The sequence below is a fragment of the Hippocampus zosterae genome, chromosome 15 (assembly GCF_025434085.1).
Source record: "Hippocampus zosterae strain Florida chromosome 15, ASM2543408v3, whole genome shotgun sequence".
Taxonomy (NCBI): Eukaryota; Metazoa; Chordata; class Actinopteri; order Syngnathiformes; family Syngnathidae; genus Hippocampus; species Hippocampus zosterae.
Window position 1 is genome coordinate 7,786,957 of NC_067465.1, and position 26,852 is coordinate 7,813,808.

Genomic DNA, 26,852 nt, shown 5'->3' on the forward strand with positions numbered 1-26,852 from the left:
CTGTCGCTAAAGGCAACCTGTGGCGAAAGCTAATCTGTGGCGAAAGCCAAACTGTGACAAGGCTTTTATTTTCTGGACCTGGTTTTGAGATTTCTAACTGCCTGTGTTTGTGTTTTATCCAGCCATTTATTCATGCAGGACACTTGCTTGATGATTCCGACTGGCTAATGTTTCTTATGGTGCCTTTTCCACAAATTACTATCTTCATGATGTGATAATTCCTTATTTTTAGTTTGTAAATCTTCATCAGCATACAATACCCCAAGACATCACTTTCTTCCTGATCCTGATTGGTTCATTGTTTTGCTACGTTTAGTCTTAAAAATGCTTTTAAAGATGCCGGTGGCCATGTGGACATGCGGGCTAGCTTTTGGGACAGCAGTCCACTGACCTCGTACTCCTCCTTGAAGCCGTAGCCCTCGGCGCATTTCATCTGCGTGATGTGCTGAAGCAGGTCGGCCACGCGGATGGCCGGGTGCAGCTGGCCGCTCTGGTACGGCACGTCCACCGCCTCGCGCTTCCTCAGCGAGTGCGACTGCACCAAGCTGCTGGTGTCGCTGCCCATGTTCTGGCTCTCGTCTGCTTCGCAAAGCAAAAGGGACAAGGCCCGCAAGTCAGCGCCAATGCGGTGAAAAGCAAAGCAGGGCGACTGGGTGACACGACGCTTGAAAGCGGTAAATGTTGTGACATTCCAGGTTGCTGCAGATGGCCGCTTATCTCATTTACTGCTCAGCATTATGTCACCAGCCTCCAGATTGACAAACAACTCTCCAAAAGTAGTAATCTGCATGTAATGGATGGTCACAACAACACAACGCCATTGAGTGGGAGGATGAGTCATGTGGTGGGAAGGTTTAGGCCCATCTGTTTCAGAACACATTTTACGAACCGAAAGCAATCGCGTCAGCATTTAGACTTTTTGGTTTAATGAAATATGTTTCACTACTATTCTTATAATGGGTTTCGTTTGGCCATGTATGACGACGACCGTATGAACCCTCGTGCGCTTTGGGTCACTTGAACTTCATGTTGTGTCGACATTGTTACATGTTCTGTTAAAAAGAAAATATGGTACCATTGCTTTGCTAGCGCGTTTCATTTGGGTGTGAATGAAGCTCGGTGTGGTCACACTTTTGGTTTGGTTTGAAACACTTGAAGTGCTGCTGTCAGTTCACTTGACCACCAGACAAGCTTTTAAGAAAAAAAAAAAACGCAGTTGCGTCACATAAATAGTCAAGTGTAAATCATGTGCATCACCTGAACCCTATTGTGGTTTTGGTTCAGTTCTGCTTGAAGGGGAAGTCAATCCCCAGAGTTTGTTTTGGTTCACCTTTTAAACCAGTCAGTGGCAGACGTGAGGCACAGATGTAGTTGGCGGGGAGGTGGAGGAGGTGGAGGTGGTGGTGGCGGTGGGGTGGGGGTGCACCCAAAAACATGGAGAAAGGGGAACTGGTGGAGTGGTAGTGGTGCAAAGGGGTTTTTGTGGGAAAGCATCACACAAAGACAACATTGATTCCACCCTAGCTGACCTGATCTTCCGCTAAAAAATAAAATAAAAATAAAGAAAAGAGCCCGGGAGGGAGGCGGAGATGAAAATGACGCTACCATATGGCACTCAGCTCATGCTGTGTTAATGTTGCTAATGACGGCATAGGATGGAGAGGACTTTTGTGGGTGGGGGTGTGAAATGCTAACAGTGGTCATGCAAGTGATGTCACAAAACGTCAGAAGCGCTCAATCGCATTCCGACAGAACAACGACCCCATTCCCCCAACCCCGGCCCACCCAGGGGCCCGCATGGGAGAACTTACCATTAATTGGCACTTTTTAGATAGCAGATACATAAGAGGTGACGGATGTGGGAAAAGAGAGTGCGAGGGAGAAAGGAGGAAGGAGAGAGAGAGCGAGAGAGAGAGAGAAAAAGGGCATAAGCAACAATCCAGCATGAGAACCTGTTACAGTGTTTGAATGCTACGCTATACATGGACCAGCTTCGGCCCAGTCAGGGTGGGAGGAGGTTGGGGGCTGACTGATGGATGGTGGGGCAATATAAATGACAAAAGTAAAAATAATCAAACGAGGGAATCGTGGATTTAAGGGAGGGGGGGAGGGGAGGAAAATGAATCAAACAAGGATATCGTGCATTTTAAAGAGGGAGAAGAAAATGTTGGCTTTGGGAAAGAGTGCCAGATAAATTTAGTAGGAATTTATTTAAAAGTGGAGCGTGTTTTGGGGTTGGATAGAGATACACACACACCAATAATTAGGTTGCTTGTCCTTTCCCGCTTTGAAAGATTTTTTAGGGGGCTGGGGGTCGCAAAATATTTTTTTGCCAAGCATATCGGACATATTTGGGGACAAAATGGCAGATTTGGGGTTGTGGGAATTGTGAATGGTGGCATCAGACAAAAATGAATGGCAAAGTTGAAGAATAACTAAAAAAAATGACCCTGCAATGCTATCAATTTTAAAATGATAGAATAATAATAATAATATTAGTAACCTGCCATTTTCTTTAATGGCAAAATATTTGTGCTTAGCATGTCAGCCATATTTGTGGAGCACGTCTTCAACGACTTAGCGACCTGCATATAATCATGAAGAGTTATTTGGACACTTCTATGACAAATAATGTTATTTATAATTTAAAGTGGAAGGAGTACCGTGAGCTTTGTGAAGTATGGTGTCAAATAATTTAGGTGGACTTTTTTAAAATCTTAGCATATACTGTATTTGCGGAAAATGGCGGGATGGGGATTTTTTGGAATTTTTAATGTCGGCTTTATCATATTTTTGTGGCAATTCATAAAAAAATGACAGCATTTTGGGGTTAAATGAAAGTAAATATCCCCTCTCAAATTACATTAACAAAATACTAAAAATAGCTTATCATGTCGCATCAATTCTGTTCACCAGCAACAGTGGTTAACTCCATTGTGCACTTGTTTGACAATTAAAATTATTTATATAACATTTTTATTTATTATTATTATTTTTTTATTCGACAATAAAGTTGTACTTGACTTTACTTAATAAAACATTTGAAATGGTGACAGTTTGAAGTGTGGAACACATTTTTTTTTCAAATTCTTGATGCCATTAATTTTCTTAATTACTTTGACAACTGTCACCGCTGCAACCTCGTGCCAATCGGGCCCCGTTCCACTTCATTAAAAACTAACGGCGGCATATGGCGGTGATGAAAGACGCCCCTTTAAGTTACGCGCGCTGTTAAACTCCCCGTCTCTTTCTTCTGGAGAACTCAAAAGTGTGGCGCGACGCCCCCAATTTGTCGTCGTGTGATGCGTTACGGGGGCCGCGTCGTTTTATCATTCCATTTCATCGGGAAGCGAGAAGCAAAACACAAACAAGTAGGCCGCCGAAGGCGCGGGCGACGATGACATTAAAAAGAATAATAGAATAGCTCGTTGTGTCGCGGGGTGTGAGGGGGTTGGGGGGGGGGGGGTTGTCTAAATGAAGAGGAGGGAGGGGAAGACATGGATGCTTTTGTTGAAGGGGAAGGTGGTAAGACTTGTTTCCGCCTCCCAAGCTGCATTTACTTGTGTCTAAAAAAAATTAAAATGCTAAAATGTTGACCTCGCCCAACCCCAGCCTCACACACCTGCCGGCCCACACGTCTGTCCATGCATATGACAGATCAAACACATATGTGACATCACACGCAGATGGGATGCAGCAAAGCCAGCTACCCCCCCTCCCCCGTCCACCAACACGGGAGAGACACTGGTTTGAGCGGGAAGGTGGGGATGAGAATGAGGACGGGCGAGCAGGCAGCTATGATGAAGGGGAGGATATTTGGAAGAAAATAAAAGAAAATCAGGAATAAGCTCAACAAAACTGAAATGATGGTGTGGGGGGAGGTGGGGTGGAGGGGGGAGAGGGGCTAAATCTGTGCTTTTCAGTCCTCAATTGTGTAAATGAGTCATTGCAGGTGTGACAACAAAGAAACAAGATTCACTGCCAATGGGCTAACTGTTGATGTTAAAGGTGTTGCGCAACATCTCGCCCTTATTCTGCAAGCGCAATGATCACTTCAGTGCCCGCGCTTCTTCTACTGGCATTTGTGTAGCGCACAACTTTCACCCACACTGTTATGACTTCTATCACTCTTACAGATGAGAATTTGAAATTTTGGTACAAATTTTAGCAAGCATCATGCAAGTTGATTTGCTTTTGCGGGCCACATAAAATGATGTGGCGGGCCAGATCTGGCCCCCGGGCCTTGAGTTTGACATCATGAATTAGTGAAACAGAGCAACAAAACCACTCGAAAAATTAATCGAAACAAACTGAAGTCAGAAAACAAAAGTCAAAACCAAATATAAATAAACAAACGATAACGAAAATCCTCAAATATTACAACACTGCACTGGATCGATGCTCAAAGTCGGCTAACCGATAATCAACATGTCTTCAGAATCTCGTCTTCCCATCAACCAATTTACACTGGACTCAAGACTAGCCCATATGCTATCGTCCCCAGACTATAACGCTCTGTGAACTGTTTTCATTTGTCAGCGTGGGGCCGAAAATAAGAAAATCGTGAATGAGGATAGCGGTTAGCCACTGATATATTTAGCTAGTCTTTAAAATACCGTGTACGCCCTTCCATCACGGGTTCCGGAGAAAAAAGCCAGAAGGAAGCTTGAGAGAAGTGAACAATTTTCTTGAAGAACAACAGCGAGATGTTGTCTGGCGTTTCGGTTGTGACGTCTAACACAGTACATAAAACGGGTCCTCAGTGTTATCTAGCAGCATGACGGAAAGGAATTCTCACCTAAAATGGCGGTCGGCACAAAGGGGTCTGAGGGCGTGAGTTTGAGGAGGAAACAAATAGTTGCAGTCAATATCAATCCAGAGTGAGTTTAGCTTAGCGTCTCTAGCGACAAATTCTGTGTGGGAAGGTTACCCGGGTAGAAGGCGCTGGTCGGGATGGACGTGCTCAGCGTGTTGGCTTTGGGCAGTGTGAAAGAGGAGGGCGATGATCCCGCTGCAAAAAAAACACAGTGGGATTTATGAGAAAATTGTCAAAACAAAACAAAACATTAAAAATAGGAAACGTTTAAATGCTTCATGTTCCTTTTTCAGGCTTTTGTGTTGGACACCACCATCACGCTTTGTATGTGAGCATCTTTTTCAAGCTTTTTTTGTAGCGCTTTCTAGTTGTTATTCTTTGCCAAAGCCTGAACACTGTCAGGCTTTGTCACCGTTTGTGCATCTTTTTCAGGATTTTATTTCAAACCAAATCGGAGTAATGGACTGCTTAGATTGACCATAAATAATTTTCCATGACAAGGTGGTCACATGATGAGCTCTGGTTTGTGGTCTCATTAACTTTAATTTGGCGTTGGGTAACTTTTCCATCTTTTGAAGGATTTCAAAATGCATACGCCTTCAATGCAGCACGCGCTTATCTCACTTTGTATGACTCTGTGCATCTGTTGGAAGAATCTATGAGCAAAATTGTATCATGTTTAACGTTTCGGTTAATTTGGGCATGTCTGGACATGCTCAGCGCAGAGGTTTCGGCCGTTTGGGCGGAGGGCCTTTTTCTTGAGTAATCACGTCAAAGCAAGGGGGGCGAAGGCTAAATTCAATCACAGAGTGGGGGCGAAGGCTAAATTCAATCACAGAGTGGGAATAAACAAATTGGGAACAAAGAGTTGTTGAATACCAAAAGACGGTTTGGGAACAGCTGTCGCGCCCAGGTGGACATTAGTCATCAGCCAAGTCTGTGACTTGTGTATTCGGGTAGATCAGATCACTACCGGGGGGCGCGGTATGCTAATCTCTGGGGCAAAGTCTTTCTTGTATTTTGCAATAAAAGTTCGAACCAGCGGAGAGGGAGCGAGTGTGATCGCGGAGCAACAACCGTCGTTCGCTCTCAGAGGTCGCCTCCCGCCGATATTGAAGACAATTTTCCTGTGTGCCGAGTCGTTCCTTTAACTTTGTCCGAGAAAATCTCTGACAGCATCTTTTTCCGAATTTTGTTGAGCACAACACTGCCGGGATTGTCCATTCTGTGCTTCTTTCTCAGGCTTTCATGTTGCTCACCACTGTCTCACGTTGTCTTGCTCTGTGCTTCCTTTTCAGGCATTCGGTTTCGCACACTGCCATCGTGCTTTGTCACGCTCTGTGTGTATGTGTGTGTGTCACTTAGCATACCACTGTCCCTCTTTTGTCACGCTGTCATGTTGCGCTTCTAATTCAGGCTCGGTGCTTTACGGTATTTGAAAACATCCTAGAAGCTTGTTAGCCTCCGCCGTCAAGGTTGATTTGCTCATTTTAAGAAGTCAGCTAAGTGGCCACAGTCACCATCAAGTGAACATGTGGATTTCAAAAGGGCACGTATGTTCGAGATTAAGCACAAAAATAAAGTGGATGGCGGATCAAACTAAATTCCAGAGTCAATATGCTCAACGTTGAGACGCAAACACTGTTATTACGACTCGTGTCTAATCTATCACGTCTTAATCCCAAACAGCACTGTCACTTAAGGTCGCCGGCAGCGACGCCGATCATAAATCAGCCGTTTAAACCTGAAAAGCTAGCAGACAACAGATCTGCAGTCCGCCCCGACAGACAGTTAATCAAGGTCAGCGCATCATTGGGGCTCCTGCCTGGCAGGGGTGTGTGTGTGTGTGTGTGTGTCTGTCTATGTGTGCTGGAGGAGGGCTGCTCTGGTTGCTTAATCTGATGCTCAGGAGGCGGGATTATGGCGAGTGGAGCCCCCCAGGCGCCGATTTAGCCCAGCTGCCCATCAATGGAGGATTAAATGGACCCTGCGAGAAGCCGAAATGAAGAGGTCACCGCATTGTGATTGTGTGCGGGTGTCATAGTTTAAGGGGCAGAAGTGATTTGAAAAAGTGCATCCCTGTTCAAGGTGTTCATTTATGGAACAGAAATGAAAAGGTGTGAATCACTCGCTCTGCTTGGAAAAAAAATACGTTTAAATCCATAGTAGAACAAAATATATAAACATTCATTCATTTTCCGAACCGCTTTATCCTCATGAGGGTCGCGGCGGGTGCTGGAGCCTATCCCAGCTGTCTTCGGGGAGTAGGCGGGGGACACCCTGAACCGGTTGCCAGCCAATCGCAGGGCACACAGAGACAAACAACTATCCGCACTCACACTCACACCCAGGGACAATTTAGAGTGTTCAATCAGTCTGACATACATGTTTTTGGAATGTGGGAGGAAACCGGAATACCCGGAGAAAACCCACGCAAGCACGGGAAGAACATGCAAACCCCACACAGGAAGGCCGAATCCGGTACCTCTGCACTGTGAAGTCGACGTGCTAACCATACCGTCTAGTGGCAGTCTATATTGGGCCGCCCGATATATAAACAACTATACTATAATATAAAAAGAAGGACAGAGGGATAAGAGTCAACAATATTGGACTTTTTCTTCCCGTCGTACCTCGGCCATTGAGGGGGAGCGCGCACTCACTCCGCGCGTTGAGGGTGAGTGCGCACTCGCTGCGCGCGTTGACGGTGGTGAGAGCGCACTCGCTGCGCGCGTTGAGCGTGTGGCTGTGCGTGTCCATGAAGGAGAGTGCTTCGTCGCAGTTGGTGCCCTGCTCCGTGTAGCTCTTGTCCATGGAGTTGACCATCACCGTCATCTCCTGCCGAGTGCTGTTCAGCGTCTCTTTGCGCTTCTTGGCCAGTTTCCTTCAAAAAAAACAAAACAAAATCAAAGTAAAGGACTGCTCCCATTGACCCATAAAGTCATTTTTCATGAGAAGGCGGCTGACATCATGAGCTGCGGTTTGTGGTCACATTAACTCTTATGAGGCGTTAGATGACTTTCCCTCATCTTTAAGATCAACAAAAAATGCGTAAAGATATTGAAAGGGGTTGGACTTCCTGACCCAAATCCATCAGAGGTCATCATGATTGAACGTCCACCATCTTGGACATCATGGTGTGAACTCACAACATTATGTAGTGACCCACTTTGAGCCCTTTTTTTTCTCACTATTACAACTGCCATGCACTTATTCCCCCATAATGACCAAGTCCATATTTAATTCATATTTTAAAAAAATGTCGTGAGTTAGTTTTCTTTTTTACGTATCCTAAGCCTCGGATGTGTGAAAGCTCCAAATACTGTATATCTTTGTATGATCATAACAACTTGGTCAAGTGATTTATTTTATTCATCAATACAGTGGTGCCTCGGTTTTTGAGATTAATCCGTTACAGTAAATCGGAGTAAAACAGAATCGTACAAAAAAGAAAGCAATGTTTCCTATCAGATCATCCACCAAATTAGCTTCAAGTTAGCCTAATTCGGATCAATCCATCCCAGACATTCATAAACCAACAAAAAATACATTTATGGAGAATAACTGTAGTTTTGCATATAGATAAGTGTGAAATTAATACGAATAACGAATCAAGCGGATGTTTTCCTTTAAGACTTGATGGCGTATGGAATGCAGGAGGAGGAAAGTAAGCGAGTTTGTTTCCTGAGGTTTTTTTTTCCCTTGGATTCTATTGTGTTTCTGAACTTCTTTATCAAACGGCCGGCACTCAGAACCTTCTGTTATATTGTGTAAAAAAAAGGGTTGAACACAAGGCAAGGCTCCTTCCTCAATGCGAGTTTTTACAAACAATTCAAGGCAACAATTAGCCAACATTCTGTCAAAAGTCAGGCCTTCAACTACTTTTGCTTGTTCAGTGAGTACAACCGCAAAATAAGCCAACTTGCAGACAAAGAAAGTGAGGTCAAACTGTGTTCTTATAGTGTGTGCTTTTATTTTGAAGGTCTGACATTTGACAGGATTTATCACCAATTTTGCCCCAACGTCAATACACCTTGGCGCTTCCACAGACTGCACATCAATTCCAGGATATCAATGGCCGAGTCAGGCATTTCTTTATATATATATATATATATTTTCAAACGGATGTATGAAAATTGGAACAAAATTTTGCTGAATATTTTTTTGTGAAAACTGAATCTTATGAAAATTAGGAAATAGGAAAAACAAGGTTCCATTGTAACTATATTGTAGTTATTATAGTAACGAATTAAGTTTTCTATTTATTCCATATTTGCTGTGCAAAAAACGGTTTCGATTTTATGTTGTTGTTTTTTTAATAGCAAAAGAAACTCTTAAAATTAAGAAGAAACTCTTTTAAAAAAGCAAACATGAAAGTAAATGTGACAAACTGTGTCTGCACTACATTTTGTATGCGCCATCCTGTCAATGATGGTTAAAAGTTAAAAAAAAAAAAAGGATGAGTAGACCCACCGAGAGCGAATAGAGGAGAGGGATCCCTTCCTTAATCATTGTCATTTCTTTTGTTGTATTTCTTCTTTTTAATTAGAAAGGCTGATTGTTTCCCTCTTTGATTTCAAGCCCTCAGCTCCTCTCTTTCTGAATATTTAAAAGTGTTTTTTTTTTCTTCTTAGCTAATCACACCACTCATACGTGGGAAACCTTAAAAAATGGAAAGTCATTCTAACTTCAAAATGTGGAATTTCTTTCCCCCCCTTTTTGACAGAGTAAAAGGGAGATTTCCCACCGGAGCATCTCTCTGAAGCAGAGGCTGACCTCAACTACGAAGGAAGAAGAGAATAGAAGAGCGTCCCCGCGGTGATTAATAAAACATGGAGTCAACGCTCCGTTATTCCACGAAACGGAGCCGAGATGCCGTCTGGAACGATCGCCTCGCCTTGATGACCCCTCCGCTGTGCTCTCCCGCTGCTTTTGTTGCCGCAAATCTCCTCTGTTTGTTCAATTTCCTGGCATATGGCGCCGTATGGGGAGACCCCCCACGGGCCCCCTTGCTCCAAGGGCCTCGGCGTGACGCTAATGGCGCGAGCCGTTTTCCTCGGCGAGCGAGAAATTGACAAAGATGTGACATTTTGACGCCGCCGGATGCGCTCACTCTTTTTAATCTCCAATTAAGTGAGCCAACAACAACAACAACAAAAAGGATGTCGTGGGTAAGTGCGGCGCAGGAGGAGGTGGCGAAAGAGCGCTTTCATAAAAAGCTAGTAGGCTTTACACAATCGGGATTTTGGAGTTAAAATAAAAAATAAACTTGATAACCAAATCGATGAGTGAATTGGACCAATCTATCTAATCTATTTTTAAAAATTATTTGTTTATTCTAAAGTCAACCACAGTTTATCATGGGAGATTGGGACCAGCTCGGTCCAAAAACTTTGATAAGGATTCAATACATGGAAAATGGAGGGGCGAAACCCAACACCTGCCCCAAAAAGCTCCAAATGATTGAAAAAAATTGGAAAATACTCTTGGCTGTATATGATGAGAAATATTGGATTATTGACAAGAGAGTATCCTCGTTGAGTAGGAGATTGTTTTGGGTGTAATGCCTCATTTTTCAGATCTCATCAATGATGTTGGTGATCAATGTGCCAAATCCACTATTTTGTGTAAAATGCGAAACATCTGCCGATCTTGCCTAACTGATCAGACCTGTGTAAAGTCTGGAAAATAGTACTGTAATATTGTACATGATAAAAAAAACATACAATGGTACACATTTACATTTAAGAATGAAAACAGTTTTTGCCATTATTTTTCCTGTAATACGTTGCTTGTCTTGATCATCTGAGGGCAAATATTACAACCACACATTGATCAACTCCACAGTAACCAGCAATAATATTAGTCATTCTTTTAATTACTGTATCTGTCTACATGTGTTGCTCCATAGTTTATGTTCCAATAAGCGTTGCTTACCCCTTTAATGTACCCTGTCACCTGATAACATGATAAGCTGTCCACTGTAGTAACCGCTGTCCCTGAAAGGGTTGAAGGGATATTTGTTGGCCCATCAATGGCGTTTTGCACTGTTAGCATTTTGCTAATAAAAAGACTATATGGTTGTTTCAGGGAGGGTATGTTCTTAGCGCCACGGGATGACGCCCAATTCAAATTAATGTTAAATCCGGTCTGTTTATATCATTGTTCATATTACAAAACCAAACATGACTTCTCATGTGAATGGAATATGTTCCTGAAGTGCATGCTCACAAAACGAAAAATGTCACATTATACCGCTGAGTGACATTCTCGTTTCGTTTCAGCATCTGCTACCAGTGGAAGAGGCGCGGGGCGGCGTGGCACAGATGAAGGGAAGCTGCTTGCTCGGCAGCGCGGCTGATGAAGATGAACGACGGCGCTAATGCTGTGCTAATTTATATGAGGGGGGAGTTTAATGATGGATGACTGGATTAACGCCTTTAATGTGCCACCAGAGATAAGTTGGAGAAAAGCGAGCAGTAAAATGTTTGCGCGACTTGATAAATGGGGACCATTCATCATGTCGCGATACCAACAACAAGAGCACTCAGATGAGCGTCAATCTGCGTCAGGGATCGTGAAATCCATGTGAGTGAACGGCAACGGTCTACGCGTAACGTTAGATCGTTTTTAACGCTGCCCATGCTCGCAATAAAAACTTCATACTACTTGAAAAGGCTGAAGTATGTGGTTGTGTAGGTGTTGCTGTTTTGGTTAGCGCTATAGAGATAAAGGGACTAACGAGTAGTAACCTGCCAGATGTTTATGTGAACTGCAAATTTGAGCAAATTAAATAATGACGACAGATAATCAACTAAGTCAACTCCCCCCCCAAAAAAAACAAACATCATTGTCATTGTATGTCATACAAATGCAATGCTAATGACAGGCTACTGTCAAACTAAACATCAACTAAAGATAACATGCTTTCTATTTAAAGCGCCCACAGCCTCCGCTACTTGAATGTAAGCAAACAACGGCACATTCAAATTTGCTGACGTCGGGTCGAAATATCCTCTTTCACAATTTGGGCAAATTAATGTTTTTCTTTTGGGGGGGGTGTCCACATGTGTGGGTGTTAATTTTACTGATTACTGACCAATCTAAAGTGTTTCAATGGCTTGCTCTCTTTAATGATTCAATGGTAGTGGTTGAACAAACATGCCGTTTTTTGGGGTGGGAGTGTCTCCTGAAAGTTTTTTGGCGGTACAAGGTTTCGGCCCGACGCCAGCAATATTATATAAAATTCCAGGTTCTGGTTTTAAAGAGGCTGGAAGATTCATGGCGTTTCCATTCATTTCAATGGTGAAAGATGATTTGAGATACAACTATTTTTAGTTCAGATGGTGGTCAGGTGACTCGTATCTCAAGTTACCACCGTCGTCAGTCACTTGTCTCATTGCGCTCATCAAGGAGCTACTTTTGAGACGTGTATACGATCAAGAACAACCAGTGGAAACTAAAACATTGCCAAAATCCATGCCGAGTAGCAGGGTTTTGAAGCTCCGCCTTGAAAGCGTCATTTCCTGCTGTCGCAGTTTCCCCCGTACGTTCAGTTGTGGGCTGAACTCCTGCAGCTCCGAGCCGCAGACACTGGCGCTAATGAGGCGCGACTGATGTCATCGCCCGTGGCGTTTTTTTATTTTGCCTCCGCAAACACCTCCGTGCACTCTCACGCTTGTCTACTGTTATCCATATACTTCGTATGACATATATTTTTCAACTCCACCAAGTAAAGTCTGTCTTGATTAGATTCGTTTTGGTTGTGTGCGAGTTCCAGTCATTTAATTTAGTCGACACGTGGTATTGATCACACCCTTGCCAAATTTTGAGATGTTTTTGAGCCCGTCATAAAAAATAAAATAAAATTTTAAAAAACAACATTAGAGTGCTTTTATGCGGATTATTTCCTTTTCAGTGCGCTCTCACTGTTTTATCTTTTTGGGTGTGGAACGGGCAAGTTCCGAGTGAATTCATCTTTTTATACGCACATTTAAAATCTGCAAATGAACTCTAGAAATAGAGAGACGATCTAGAAATAATCCACGCTAAAAATAAAATATTCATGCAATGTACAATAGGTGCCATGTACTTCTTGGATTGGGTCCTCTTGCCAGTTGTTCCAAGATAATGGCCATATTGTGCAATGTGAATAAAGAGAAAGATGAATCCAAAGGCAAAAAGCACGCTGTTAGATTGTGTCACACAATTCCAGTAATGCTGTTGTTGCACAATAGAAAGAAACAGAACGATTAAAAATAACCCTGCCTGTAAGAAAACAAGTCCACGGTCGTTCACAATGCGACACGTGCCCTGTAATTAACGTGATCACTCCTAGTCTTTCTCCAGTTATTTATGTTCAACAGAGGTACTTTCCTGATAAATAAGGTACCAAGTGTCGTTGTTCCTGTCCCCTTTCACGCCAAACCAAATACAGTGGTACCTCTACTTACAAAATTAATTGGTTCTGGAAGAGATTTATGAACTGGAAAATTTTGTAAGTAGCGTTTCCAATGTAAATATTCTAATCCGTTCCAAGCCCCCACAAAATTCAGACATAAATGTTTTCTAAAGCATACAAATGCATCAAAATACGTCACAAATATATGTTACAATTAGATCATTGTACAATAAATGAGAGTTGTGCATAATTTAAAAAACAAAGAACTTTTAACTGCGTCCTCATCGTTTTCTGCCCTCTTTAGTCCATGTTCTCTCTCAGAAGTGTTTTTTGCCGGTAAAGAACTGATCCAAGGACGTTTGCTTTTGTCGGATTTTAAGCCTTCAAAAATGTCCAAGGCAAACGTCAGCATAGTGAGCGGCTGCTGAACAATTTTTCTGGGTGAGTCACATTTACGTGAAACTATCGGAACACTTCATGGCCCGAGGGGCGAATAACAAGCATGCTGCAGAGACACATATCTATGTATTTCCACACATAGACACATACGGTAGAAGTCCCTCTGAGCCAATGGGATGCCAGGATGATGCTCGGTAACAGCCAATGGCTGCGCAGGTATAAGTATGTTGCGTTCAGGAAACTTTTTACCTTTCGTATCTTGAAATTTCTTTCGTAAAAAAAATATTTTCCTGTTGAGATGTTTCCCAACTTGAAAATTTCGTATGAATGCGCTAAATTTAATTCATGACCAGTAAAGATACCAAAAATTATGGATGGGTAAAGAACCAAAATGGCTCCCTTCCTCATGCTCCTATGAAACATAAGATGCCAAAAACAGTTTTTCAAACAAAAGGATCACCGTTTAACAGTTAATAAAGACGGCAACATCATAACATTGTTCATAACAAGAACTCAAGGCTTCCCCTCTAATAAACGGCTCCCTGCCACTGTCCCACAGGCTCGGGCCCCTTCCTTTCCAATTCCTCGTCCTGCCCGCTCATCATCATGCAGTGCTGCTACACCACTGGATCTGCCAGGCTGCTTGTACCAATTAGCGCGAGTCTTACTGCACGCTCGCCGCGCGCCGCCTTTAATGAAGGCGTTTGCTCACCCGCCTCGAGCGCGCTTGGTTTTCACACACACAGCGTTTAGCGCACCTCCCGTCTCCTGACGCTGTACTAGCAGTTGTTTATGACATGGTTATGTACGAGCGCCATAAAAAGAAAGCAAGGGCATAAGCTTGAACTTGCCGCTTGTGTTGGTGTCTTTAGCAGTCAGTTATTCTAAATTAACAGTATCAAGGGGTCTAAGAACATTGCAGCCACCTGAAAGTGGTAGAAAAGTCACAGATATCAAAATCACCTCCTTCCAGGGGGGTTTCTCAAAAAAGATGGCGTACTGCAAAAGGCCCCCGGGGCCGCAGTATGGTCATCCCTGATCTAAAGGAATCCTTACATTCAGATAAGCTTTAGGATCACTCTTCTTGGAAAGCAGTTAGTTTCGCTACTGTTTGCTCACGGGGCCTCGGCAGCCCTTGAACGTCCGACTGCCACGCTACCACGCCAATAACGCCCGTGAGCTGGGGGGCCGGCCAGCTGATTAAAGGCCACGCTTTTGACACCGCATATGAGGGCACATGTGAAGGCATGCCTAACGAGGATGCCGAGCGACTTCAGTTGGTTGCCACCTCTGGTGCCATTGGCTGAAGCGCATATTTTGTGACGGAGCCTTTGATGCGTGCGTAGAAATATTCGCGGGACTCATCAATGATACAGATGACTGCTTGCATGTAGGGAAGAAAGACGCTCCGCAGGATCCCCTAATAGCTAGTTTTCATTAATTAGGGATTAAAAGATTGATAAGAACAGCTGCCATAAGGCAAAAAGTGTCCATCTAATAAATTTGACAAGTAATGCGCTTGCTAGCATGCAGCTAAGACGCTCCCAGTGTAGGGAGCGTCTTAGCTACGACATGCTAGCTAGTTTAGTTTTTTTTTTCTAATTAAAGGTAACTAAAATGAATAAGAACAGATTTTCACAAGGCAATTTCATCAAATTAACCAGACTGTGCGATGCTAACATATATCTCCACGGTCTCATGTATTTGGTGATGGCCAGCATGCAGGGAAAACACACCCAGGGAAGGAAATATATTCCTTTTTTATTCATTTAAGAAACATGAACAAGAACTGACACGAATGTAAAATTTAGCATTTCATAAAATAAATATGACCGTCGAACGCTAATCACATAGATTCATCAAATGACTTGTAACATGACGGCCAGAATGTAGGTGAGATGCTAATCGTGAAGCGCCTGTAGCTATTTATTAATTATGCGTTGAACCGTGTTCCGCATGTACTGGCAAAAGTCTGTAGCTGAGAAACCAATGAAAACGTGGTTAAAAAAGTGACTGTTTTGAAAAAGTATTTTCACTGGCGGCCAGAACTATCCTGAAAAACATTTAGACTGGCGATGATGCCCCAGAAAGTTCGTCATTATTTATTATACCTAAAAAAGTTTGCATTTCATCCCGAAAAAATACCAGTCGCCGATGATAACAGCGCGCGTCTGCCATATGATGTGTCATGTAACTGCTATTATGCAGTGAATCTGCTTCCACGATAGCCTGTAGCAATTTTTTTTATGAATAAGGTGTGATCCTGACTGTAGTCACTTTTCAAAGTGTATACCGGTTTGCTGAAAATCCAATGTAAAGGTCGTTTATAAGGACATATTTTTCACAAGTGGTCCCCAGAACGGTCCTTAAAAAACACAAGTCCACTTTAAACTCTGGAGAATGGTCCGGAGGAGGACACAGTGATGTTTAAGAATTTGCCATCAACTCTTTCATGCACCCTGTAACCGGATAACATGATAAGCTTTCCAGTGTAGTAACCGCCGTGTCTAAAAGGGTTAAAATTGTGCTCTCCCTGGATGTTAACCGGCTATCAAAAAAAAGAGTTAAAACTGTCATGTTTTGAACAACAACCTCCATTGGCCACCCTTAAATTATTTTATTTTATTTTTTTTTTAGACGAGTCATGATGTTCCAGAAGAGGTTCTCTTGTAAATTCTTTAAATTATTAAGTCAATTTTAAAACACAAATGAGAGCCTTTCAGCCAATAAATGCACAGAATTTCATCCAATTCACTTCAGCAAGGCAACGTGAGCGACATGCCGAATGTATTATCTGCAGGTGCATTGTGGGATGTCCTTTTGAAGCGAGGCAGCCACCGTGCCATTTCTGCGATCACCGCAGATTAGCCACACACAAAAACAAAACAAAACAAAACCAAAAAAACCCCCGCTTCGCTGCACAACGTAAGCCTCTTCACCGCATTCGCTATTTTGGATTGTTTTGTGCCTGTATGTGACTTTTAAACTAGAAACTGGAAGAATAAAGTCACAAGTACACGTGCAGTAAGTCGGAGTGTGGTGGGGGGAAAAAGAAAATCAGGTAAGCCAAACAAAAACGCATGAGATGGGAAATGTGGTAGGATGACGTGGGGGGGGGAGGGGGGAAGAAGAACTGCATGCTAAGTATGCGAGAAGCGCTAAAGCGGCTAATCCTGAAATGAAGCGTGGCATGTCCAAGAACGTGAAATAAGGAGGGTGTGGTGCCACTAGCATGCGTGCGGCTCAGAGAGAAAGCATGGCGACGAACATGGACGCCGAGTTTGGTTACTTACAGGTAGTAAGTGTAGGAGTGATAGGTTCTTCTGCCGAGTGGGGTGGTGGTGGTGGTGGTGGTGGAGGTGACGGTGGTGGTGGTGGTGGTGTTGGTGGTGGTAGGTTTTAAGCAGTGGAGGACGAGGAGAGAAAGGGGAAAAGGACGGGGATGGAATGGAAAGAAAAAGTAAAAATAGATTAATGTTATTGGAACCAAAAAAAAAAAAGAAAAAAAAATCAGGCATGGTGGCAACACGAGGATGCTCGGCTTTGTGAGGTGAGCGCGATGATCGCCGCGCAAGTTCACCATTGTATCGCTATTTACCTGCCTTAGCTGTTCTTAAAAAAAAATGGATATCCACTTTCAACAAGGCGTAGACATTGTGCTGATGGTGTTCTTGATTTGATTAAATGGAAATAATAATGAGCAATTGTTCTTGTGTATTATTTAAAACACACTGTAAAAAACATAACTTGTATTCATTTACATTTCGGTGAATTGCCCCAACTTAAAATTTCTGAATTTTGTTGCCTTGAAATTTTGACTTCAACCATTTTTTAACAGTTTTTTGGGGGGTTTATGAGAACTGTTGTTCAAAACATCTGTTGTTCTAAACATCTGAGGATTGAGAATAGCAATGAGCATTTGACGAATCCCCTTAATCGATTCGATGAGCAAATTAATGATTGACTGTGATCACTTTTAAGATTTAAAATGCTGCATTTTGGACAAATCGCCATCTCGTTACGGATCTTCATTCATTAAAAACATGAATGAGAATGCCATGATTTCACCCAATCACGATATAAATCCAGCATATGATCCATTTTTACTTCTGAACATCAGTTGACTCCTTGCTAGCCTAAATGTATTATTTCTAGCATGTTGCTGAAGAACCAATTTAAAAAAAAAAGACGTCTCATCATGCTGTGCTTTTAACATGTCTCCTTTTGGCTTGCCAGAACCATCCTTCAAAACTTGCATGGCAGCGAAGGCATTACTTTTCTCGTGTACATTATTCCTTTTTTTTTTCCATGCAAACTGTCGGACGGAAATGTGATACACACATAATTCATAATAATAAAAAAGGTCCACATCTGACCTCCCGGGATGGAACTTAACGAGACGCTTGCATGTCACCGCACGCAACTTGGATTAGCCTCCCCGACACCCTGGATGGCCCGAGTTATTTGTGGCAAATTCTCCTGCCTCGGCTTCAATTGAGCCTAAGTGAAAACAATTACCGCTCGGATGGAAACCCGCACGAAAAAATGAAAACTCTTCATTAGCGGCCGACAAAACACAAATCAATGGACGGGTTCCATTTTTACCTGTCTTCTGCTATGTTTCAACCCATTTAGCGCAAAAGGAATAAAGAGTTCAAGCACAAGAGCAAAAAAAAATATTCTGTCCCTGTAGTACTACACCACAGATGTAATTTGGCAATTTAGATTGTCCGTGAGTAGTTTTCCTGCTTCCAGTTGGGGCTCATCAAGGTGAATTTTCTCATCGGAGATGGTGAAGCTCAAGTTCTGAAATTGGCCCAAAATGGCTGCTTTAATACAAAATGGCCGACTTTCTGTTAACTGTGGCTTTTTCGTGTGTTCTGTCATGATAGACACATCCAGCCAATTTTATGTCGATCAGGGAAACTTCTTGATGTACTTTCCATGGGGCGCAACTGAATTTCAGGGTGGTCAAAGATTTCAGGCATTTTAAGGTCCTCCTTACCTCTTTTCCAATGTATTTCGCCACATTTATGTCACCGTCATCATCAGAATTACAGAACATGAACAAATCTTCTGTCTCCGGCACAACGAGACGACACACATGGCAGCAGGATGGGAATAAAAAGTATAAACAGTCAGAGTGGAGGGGAAAAGACGCTTGCTATTTGCAGAGCTTTGCGTCTTATTATCGCAGCCATATGAGCAAGGGGCCTTATGTAAACGTACCCTTTAGCTACGCATCCATACACTTTCAGAATATTTTACAGACTGGATTTTTTTTTTTTTTTTACGGCTTATCTCCCTTGCAGGGCTTCTCAAGCTCCCCGTCGACGGCGTTTGTTGGCGGGTACGGCGTAAAGCGATTAATATTTTTTCAATGGGGCGTGACTGCCTGATTGAATTCATTCTTCACACCAAACAATGCATTCGCACAAGAAATGACCGCTTACCTTTTTTTCATGAGGAGCACCACGCCGAGGAATATGATGACAAAGAGCAGGATGCCGGCGATGACCCCGGCGATTTTCACCGTGTGGTCTGTCTGCTTTTCTGGTTCTACGGCATCGGGTTTGCGGGTGGCGGCGCCTGGCAGCCCCAAAAAACAACAACAACAAAAAAACTTAATTATATGAATTTGGTGGCACTAAACATGATCACCATGCTTGGGAAATTTTATGTTGCTCACGTAAACTTGCTCATTAAATTTTGCCATCATAGACATGACCAAAATGAACCTAAAATGGCCGCTTTGTAACCAAATAGCAAACCTCCCGTGTCATTTCGGGCATTATTTCTTTGAGACGTTCAGTAGGTCTCCTCATGACAGACATTAAAAGCAATGAGAACAGACCCTTCTTGGTGGAGGTAATAAATAAAAAGCAGATCTTGTTAAAATTCCGCTGGCTTCCCACTAGCTGCGCGAGTCGCTCGGAGAATCTCAATCCCACCGGGTGGGGGTTCGAGATGAGAATACAGACGAGCCTCTTCCACTTTCCCGACGAGCTCAAAGGGTGGATTTGTCACACGTTTGTGGTCAAGAAACCCCCGCATACCCCCACCCCACCCCTCAAAACCCTGATGTGTGTTATCAGCTCCATCTATTCGCATCTGATTGCTAAGATGTCAATGCAACCAATGGAATGACGAAAAAGAACAAAATCTATTGATAGCGTCGCACCGAAGAGAGAACAATATGTCAGTGGGATGGATATGCATCTTTTGCCTTGATAAGGAGAACACACCGAGTCACGATTGACTGACGTGACAATTCATCATTCTAAATTTAGGAACACCGATAATCAGGTGCAAGACACATTGCGTCTTATCACCTTAAAACTCTATTCCTCACGATTGAGTCTGGGCAATATCTGGGCCAAGACCGGCTGACACGTGGTGTTTTGGTTATTTCAGGCTTTTAGAAAAAAAGTATCTTTTGGGGTTTTATCTTTCCCCTCCCACTGGTCTGCCTCCAGCATCTTTTGTCAAGTGCGCTCGGAGAGTGCCGGCCGCAAACGTGATTAAGCGAGGGTGAACTTATCTCGCATTGAGCTTCGCGCAGAATGCGGCGAAAGGTTGCGCGTCTCCAAGAGGACAATACGAAGTTGCCGACATTTATCTAAGCCGCTATAAGGCTTTGAATATGTTTGCGGTTTTCAACATTAATGCGTGTTGACTGTTTCACCGGAGCACACAAGAGATGGTTAAAAATCGAAAATGCGATCTCATTTCAGCAATTTTGAAAGATATATAATGTCGCAAATAAATAGAATAACTTGTCTTGCGGGAAATTTTCCATTTTCACCTAACCGGGCTAATATTTTGTGTTTATTTATCACAAGGGTGCTTAAGAATTTTTTGTGCGTCTGCTTATAATGGAAAACAATCAGAACAGTTTTGTGAAATTGGAATCACTGGTCTAGGTCATCATTGTTCAATTTGAAACTTTTTTTTTCATGTGTATTGTTATAATAGACTTGTCCCACCTAATTTCATGTTGTGAAGTGAAACTGGCTTTGGGGGATGAATTAAAAAAATAATAGTAATCATAAGATTTGAAGCATTTTCATGGCTAATCCTGAAAATGACAATCATCTTCGACACCACGCTCTAAGGCAAAAGAGTTTCCCCAATTTAGCATTGCCCACCGGACGAGGATGCCTGCTTGGAATTGATGCTCAGTTGGAAGAATTCCTGAGGAAATGTTTGTCAAACTATGTGAGAGCCAGTATAGAGAATATTTCGGGGAAGGGGATCCTGCTATTTCATTCAGTGAAATAGCTTTCGAGGCAGAATTTCCCTCAAAGCGAATTTCCAGCCCACGTGACCAACATGAATGCAGGCTGCGCCATTTCTGACCTGTGAGCTGGTGGTCACCGGCCGCTGGGGCGATGCGGAGGTACGGCGTGGTCAGCTGAGTCACCAGAATGGCGGCTGAGCGTGACACGGGGTGAGTAGATCCACGATGCCATGCAGCGGGTAGAGAGAGGCACACACGCACACACACATGCATGTAAAAAGAGAAACCACAACTCACAACTCTGCTGAGTTGTCCGAATAATTTTGTCTATGCAATGTAAGGCTGCTGAAATGAACATTCTGTGGCAAATGGAAAATGTAGTTGTTCTCCTTCACAGCATTCCTTCTTTGGCATGGACGAGACAATTCTATTGATTTTTCATTTGACACACAACACAAAACAAACCAAATTGGCTGTGGGTCAAACGTTGCGTTTACTGTAGTTGGGAATTTCCGAATTAAATAGATGCAAGCATCCTTGAGAATTTGAATGATAGCTAACAGATGTGGGTTCAGGAATCATGAAAAATCCATTGGGCTCATGAACCGTGAAGGCACATAAAGCGGGTTGATAACTGCCAAAATATGAACCATGTCAATGATTGACTATCCTTGTGTCGACTACAAAAAAAATAAAAAATTGGAAGTGGTTCAACTTCTCCAATTGAAACATCTCTGCTCAAATGTGTTAATTTGTTAGAGGTGACCACGCGTAACATTTTAGAACGTGGTCCTACCTTTGGTAGCGACTCGGACGCAGTCGATTTTGGTCTCCTGTACAAAAGAAAGAAAAGAAGGTCAGAAAAAAGGGATTACAAAGGATGACAATAATGCATCTTAAGCAGAGTACATACAGTGACACTCACAATTCGCTCAGTGACTGCGACAAAGGCATGTACTTGAACAGGAAAACCTTTGATGCACATTAGCGCCAGCGAGCTAGCCGACAGCAACGTGTGTTTGGTTCCTGCGACAGACCTTGTGTATGAATATATAATAAATAGCTAGTTCGACCTCGGAAAGGTTTTGCCCTCACAGAGCAAGTGAGCGAGAGAGAGAAGTTTGTCAAACACTTGTGCTAAAAAAAAGAAAGGACACATGCAGGGACAAGGAGGTTTGTGAGCGACACAAAGGACACCGATGTTGTGTCCCTGAGCTGGGCCTGCCTGCTAAGGTTGACCAATGATGAGCCAGACACTCACCGGCCACTTGAATAGCCAAGCGCAAAACATTCTGTCCTTAAAATCAGAATTATAGCCCTTAATTGAAGTTGGTGCTTCATGGCGGAAAAAATAATCGCATATTACATCGCAGTGGAGGTTATTAAAAAAAATAAAAAGACTGATTTTGTATTTATTTATTTTTAATTGTCCCTGAATCAGTTGGTTTGTTGGTTGGTTTTGACACTCATTGACTGGTGCAGGAAAGGTTTGAGTATGCGTTGTATTCTGGAGTGCCAACTAGCTAATTGAATTCAACAGCAACGAACGTGCTGCCCCTGCTCAAGGAGGCCCGAGGTGGCACATTCTCATTCAGCTCTATCGACTGGCGTGCTCTGCAAATTGCTATCGAGCGGCAAGCGAGGAGGGTCGGTGGAGTGAGGGTCACGTAGCACCCACTTGAAGACAGGGGGCTGGCGACCTGTACGATCGCTTGGCTGGCTTTCCTACCGCCGCGCTCGCAAAGCCATGCGACGATTACCGGAAACCCAACCAATGCACTAAATTTAAGTCTGGGATTTGGCAATAAATCCAAAACGCAGACCCTGCTAGCTCTGGGTAGTATGGCTGAAGAGTGTATCACGATACAAATATTTCACATGAGGCGATAAATCTGCACAATATATCAATAAAATATTGTCACCGCAATAACGGCACAGGAAATATGCATATCGCTGCAGCAGCACATGTAGACAGACAATAGAGCAATATTCAAAGGCATCTATTATTTATCCTCTGTGAAGAACAAATAATTCTGCATATGACTGTGTCACTTACTTTAGTTGAGTGAAATCCTTTGTTTGTCTGCATGAGTAATTTAGACTGCCGCTCGGCGGACACACACACCAAAAGGTGCCGCAATGAATTCATCATGAAGTTCAAACTGTTTAATCCTACTATTCGATGGAATTATGTTCTTATTACAATGTGTTTTCATGAACTGCTATTTTCCCGTGGTCACTGGCACCAAGCATCTGTTTTGTCGCAAAATGTCGGTCCCACTGAGTGACTGTCGTTGACATCAATGCGTCTCACCCCGTTCGCAGTGCTGACGGCCTGGTAGTAGATGCTGTAGCTCTTCTGGGGCAGCAGCGGCGCATTCCAGTATCCGCTGTAGGTCCTGTTGTCGCCCACAGTGAAGGGTTGCGGCCCGTGGATGCTGCCGGCGGGGAACTGGGCGGCGAAGTAGTAATGCGAGTTGAGCTGCGTGGAGTTCTGGAAGTGGATAGGCACCGGGTAGCAGCGCAGGATCTCGGCCGTGCCCCGCACCCGTCTCGGACGCTCCTCCTCCACCACCATCTGGTAGGCACTGCGAAAACAGCGCAACACAGACACCAACATCTTCACATAGAGCAGGGGGAGGCAAGACAAAATGTTGAAAGATCCATAAAAACAAACAACAAATGTGTGGAGCCACAAAAAAATTAAAAGCCTTTTGAAGCCTTACAATGAAGGCAACACATGCTGTATGTATCTATTTTAGCTATATTAGCTGCTGTTCATCCTGTAGTGAGGCAATACCCAAACATTTTTACCGAAGATTTACTTTTCGATCTACTAGGGCGGCGCTAAAGAGCCGCATGGGGGTCCGACGTTGAGAGATCGGCATCCATGCATTCACATATTAGCGGGGAAGGGCGGTAGTTTTTAAAGGATAATAAATAAATATTATCATTCATTTAAAAAAAAAAAAAGGTTTAATTTTTCAAAAACTATTTTTATGGATTTTTATGAACTGCAACTACATGCGCATTTGCTACTTGGGATTTCTCCCAAATAACCCCAGTTGATAGATCCTGGACACATGAGCCTTCTTGCCTATGCCATACAAAGGGCCGGAACATGGTCTCAAAGTTGGACTATCACTTCACTGGCCCCTTAAGTTGCTCACGTGTGCAGTCCCTCTTTACCCTTTGTCCCGCCCGCCACTGTAATTAGAGGCATAACCCGCCTTCCTGACAGGATTAAATATTTCATCACATATCTAGCCACCGCTAAACAGGCAAGCCGCTGTAAACGTTGCCAATGGCGGCGCGAACGAGGGCCCTCGTGATTAAATGTCGGGTGAAAGCGTGCATGCTGTAAACGCTAAGGTGCACTTCATCATTCTCGCACCAACCGCAGGGAACAATTGATCATCTGCGCCGCGTGTTTGCCCGTGACCATCCGAGAGTACCTTAGCTAGCACATTCCGTTGATTTGATTCAAATCGGTCGCAGAAGCCTTTCAGCTATAAAGATTGATACAAATGCTTTAGTTGTGCGTCAGAATGCGAATATTGCATGCTATCAAACTGCCAACCGTAACAGAAGATTGAATCATTCGTAGCATTTAAGTTGTTGTTGTTGTCAAATAATGGACAAGTTCAAATGCCAAAGAAACTATTTTAGAATGTTCAGCCTGACAAAAAACAATAGGGCACCCTTATTCTGAAATCAATGCAGGTTAAGAAGGCGCTGCACATTTTGTTGTTGTAAATTACACTTGACTCGCCGCTAGTGCATAAATTATCTACAAGTGCATAAAAATGCCGAGGGATGTTTTTTGGAAAATGTAAATGCCGATTCAATAAATATGAGAATAGTTTCAGATCGTTAGATTTGAGAAAAACAATAGGGCACCTGAAGGAGGAGCTATATATTTTGTCTTTGATTCAATTTGACTCTCTAGAATGGATGCGGCTATTATACTTTTGAGCAATGAGTCCGACTTGTTTTTAAGTAATAACAAAAAAAAATGCTTAGAAATAAATTAGAAAATAGTTAAAAAAAAAAAAACAATAGCTCACCCATATTTCTAAATAAATAAACATTTAGAAGAGATTACATTTTGACTAGCTATAATGAAGGCTGCCTGAAAAGGTTGTCGTTTTTTTGTTTGTTTTCGTGACAGGCATTTTTGTTATTGCGGTTGTGAACATTCAAAAATCACAATTAAATAATTTCACAATTTTGGGCCCAATCACATTTCATCATAACACTCGGCGGAGGTTTCACACACAACACTGTCAAGTGGCACTGTTTCACAACACAAACACATTTTCATGCATGTAACATTTCCGCATTTAACATTTCGGTAGTCATGAAGCCGTAATCACGACCACGGCGCAAACATCGGCGGCAGCTGTGAGCGGACTCTTTGTCAGTCGGCAGCTTGCTGACCTCCGTCGGCACACCACACGCATAATAAACCAGACCGTCTACGAGACGAGCAAGTCTCTGGTCCGACCCCAGTTGGTCGACCCAGCGGACAAAGTGGTCTCTGTCAGACGTACAGAGGCTCCGCAGTAGTGATCCATTTGGATACACCCGAACGTAAGGAAGGGAAGGAGAAAATGCAAAGCAAATAGTAATACAAAGTTGCAGAGATAGTTGACATTCTTTTGACTTAGCAACGGTTGAGATCCTTCATGCAATATGACTATTATTTTTTTTAATACATGTGTTAAGGGAACATTTACTGTAGTGCCTACATGAAAAGTATTTCAAAAAACTATCCCTGCATCCATTTTTGGATCCGTTTATCCTCACAAGGGTCGTGGAGCGTACTGAAGCCTATCCCAGCTGTCTTCGGGCAGTTCGTGGGGGACACCCTGAACTGATTGCCAGCCAATCGCAGGGTACATCACACCTAGGGACAATTTAGAGTGTGCAATCAGCCTGCCATGAGTGTTTTTGCAATGTGGGAGGAAACTGGAGTACCCGGAGAAAACCCACGCAGGCCTGGAGAGAACATGCAAATTCCACACAGGAAGGCTGTTTAAAAAATAAAAATGCATCATGGAAAAAAAAAACATTCAAATAGAATTGTGCTGGGGTCAAATTATTTGAATTTGTATGATATAAAATACAAAACAAATCTGTTTGGACAAAGTAAGTATAACATATTGAAAACAGACTGCAATGCAAATAATATTAGCAGTAAATTGCTGCAACTGTTGGAATTCGTTAACGGGGAAAAAAAGTAAAACTATCTTAAAAATGTTGGAATCGCAATTAATCAGGATGCTTTTCAGTATGTTGGTGGCATCTGAGAGTTGCCTAAGGACTGTTGTAATTGAAAGTACGAATAAACCAAGGCGGCACGGAACAACCGGATGTTGTTCTTGTCAGCTAGCTTAAACCAAAAGACACATCAGTTGTGAAGGTTTGGCGAGGGAAATGAATTTCTACTCTTGCTCGAATGACTTCATCCAACGGCAGGCATATAACAACTCTTCCGAACAAAACAGCTGAAAAAGACGAAGTGAATCTGTACTTTCTGTTCCGCCTATCTGCATCTTGCAGGGCGGGAAGGGGGGGAAGACAGCTTCAAAAATAAAAATGAGGCTCCCGCAGGTGTCTTTCTCTGCTGCTCCATGCGCCATTTAATGCTAGAGCACAGGGAAAGCAGCTTTTCCTTTCCCGCGGCAAAGTCGAGCTCGCCAAAGGCTAGGAGGCTCTCAAGGTTAAGAACTCATGTCATGTGCAAATCTCAACCTGCTGCTTCGCGTCTGCGGCAGCTGCAGAGGCAAACGTACGATTTCGGAAGGATCAGGGACAATGATGACAAACCTTTTTCAGGAGTTTGTTTACATGGAAAAGCAACATTTTTGCAGGGGCTGGAGAATGCACATATTCTGCTTTTGTTTTTCAAAAATAATCACTGCTGTCATATTCATGTGATTTGCTTGCCATCGGCTCACAGTTGCAAAGGATGACTCACTTGGACAGGCCCA

General features: G+C 43.1%; 1 protein-coding gene across 8 annotated transcripts in view; it reads right to left on the reverse strand.

Annotated features, from left to right (window-relative positions):
* Positions 1–26,852, reverse strand: part of LOC127616583 (receptor-type tyrosine-protein phosphatase mu-like) — a 136,523-nt gene that overhangs the window by 27,253 nt on the left and 82,418 nt on the right. For 2 of the 8 annotated variants that reach the window (XM_052088252.1, XM_052088250.1), the window contains exons 12-20: positions 23,171–23,444; positions 21,653–21,689; positions 20,976–21,050; positions 19,070–19,205; positions 16,910–16,939; positions 7,450–7,700; positions 4,931–5,011; positions 4,799–4,825; positions 392–582 (exon numbers count right to left, since the gene is read on the reverse strand). In XM_052088252.1, the coding sequence (XP_051944212.1) occupies positions 392–582; positions 4,799–4,825; positions 4,931–5,011; positions 7,450–7,700; positions 16,910–16,939; positions 19,070–19,205; positions 20,976–21,050; positions 21,653–21,689; positions 23,171–23,444 (1,102 nt within the window). The remainder of the gene's footprint in view (positions 1–391; positions 583–4,798; positions 4,826–4,930; positions 5,012–7,449; positions 7,701–16,909; positions 16,940–19,069; positions 19,206–20,975; positions 21,051–21,652; positions 21,690–23,170; positions 23,445–26,852) is intronic. The other 6 variants (XM_052088251.1, XM_052088255.1, XM_052088254.1 and 3 more) reach the window with 6 other exon arrangements.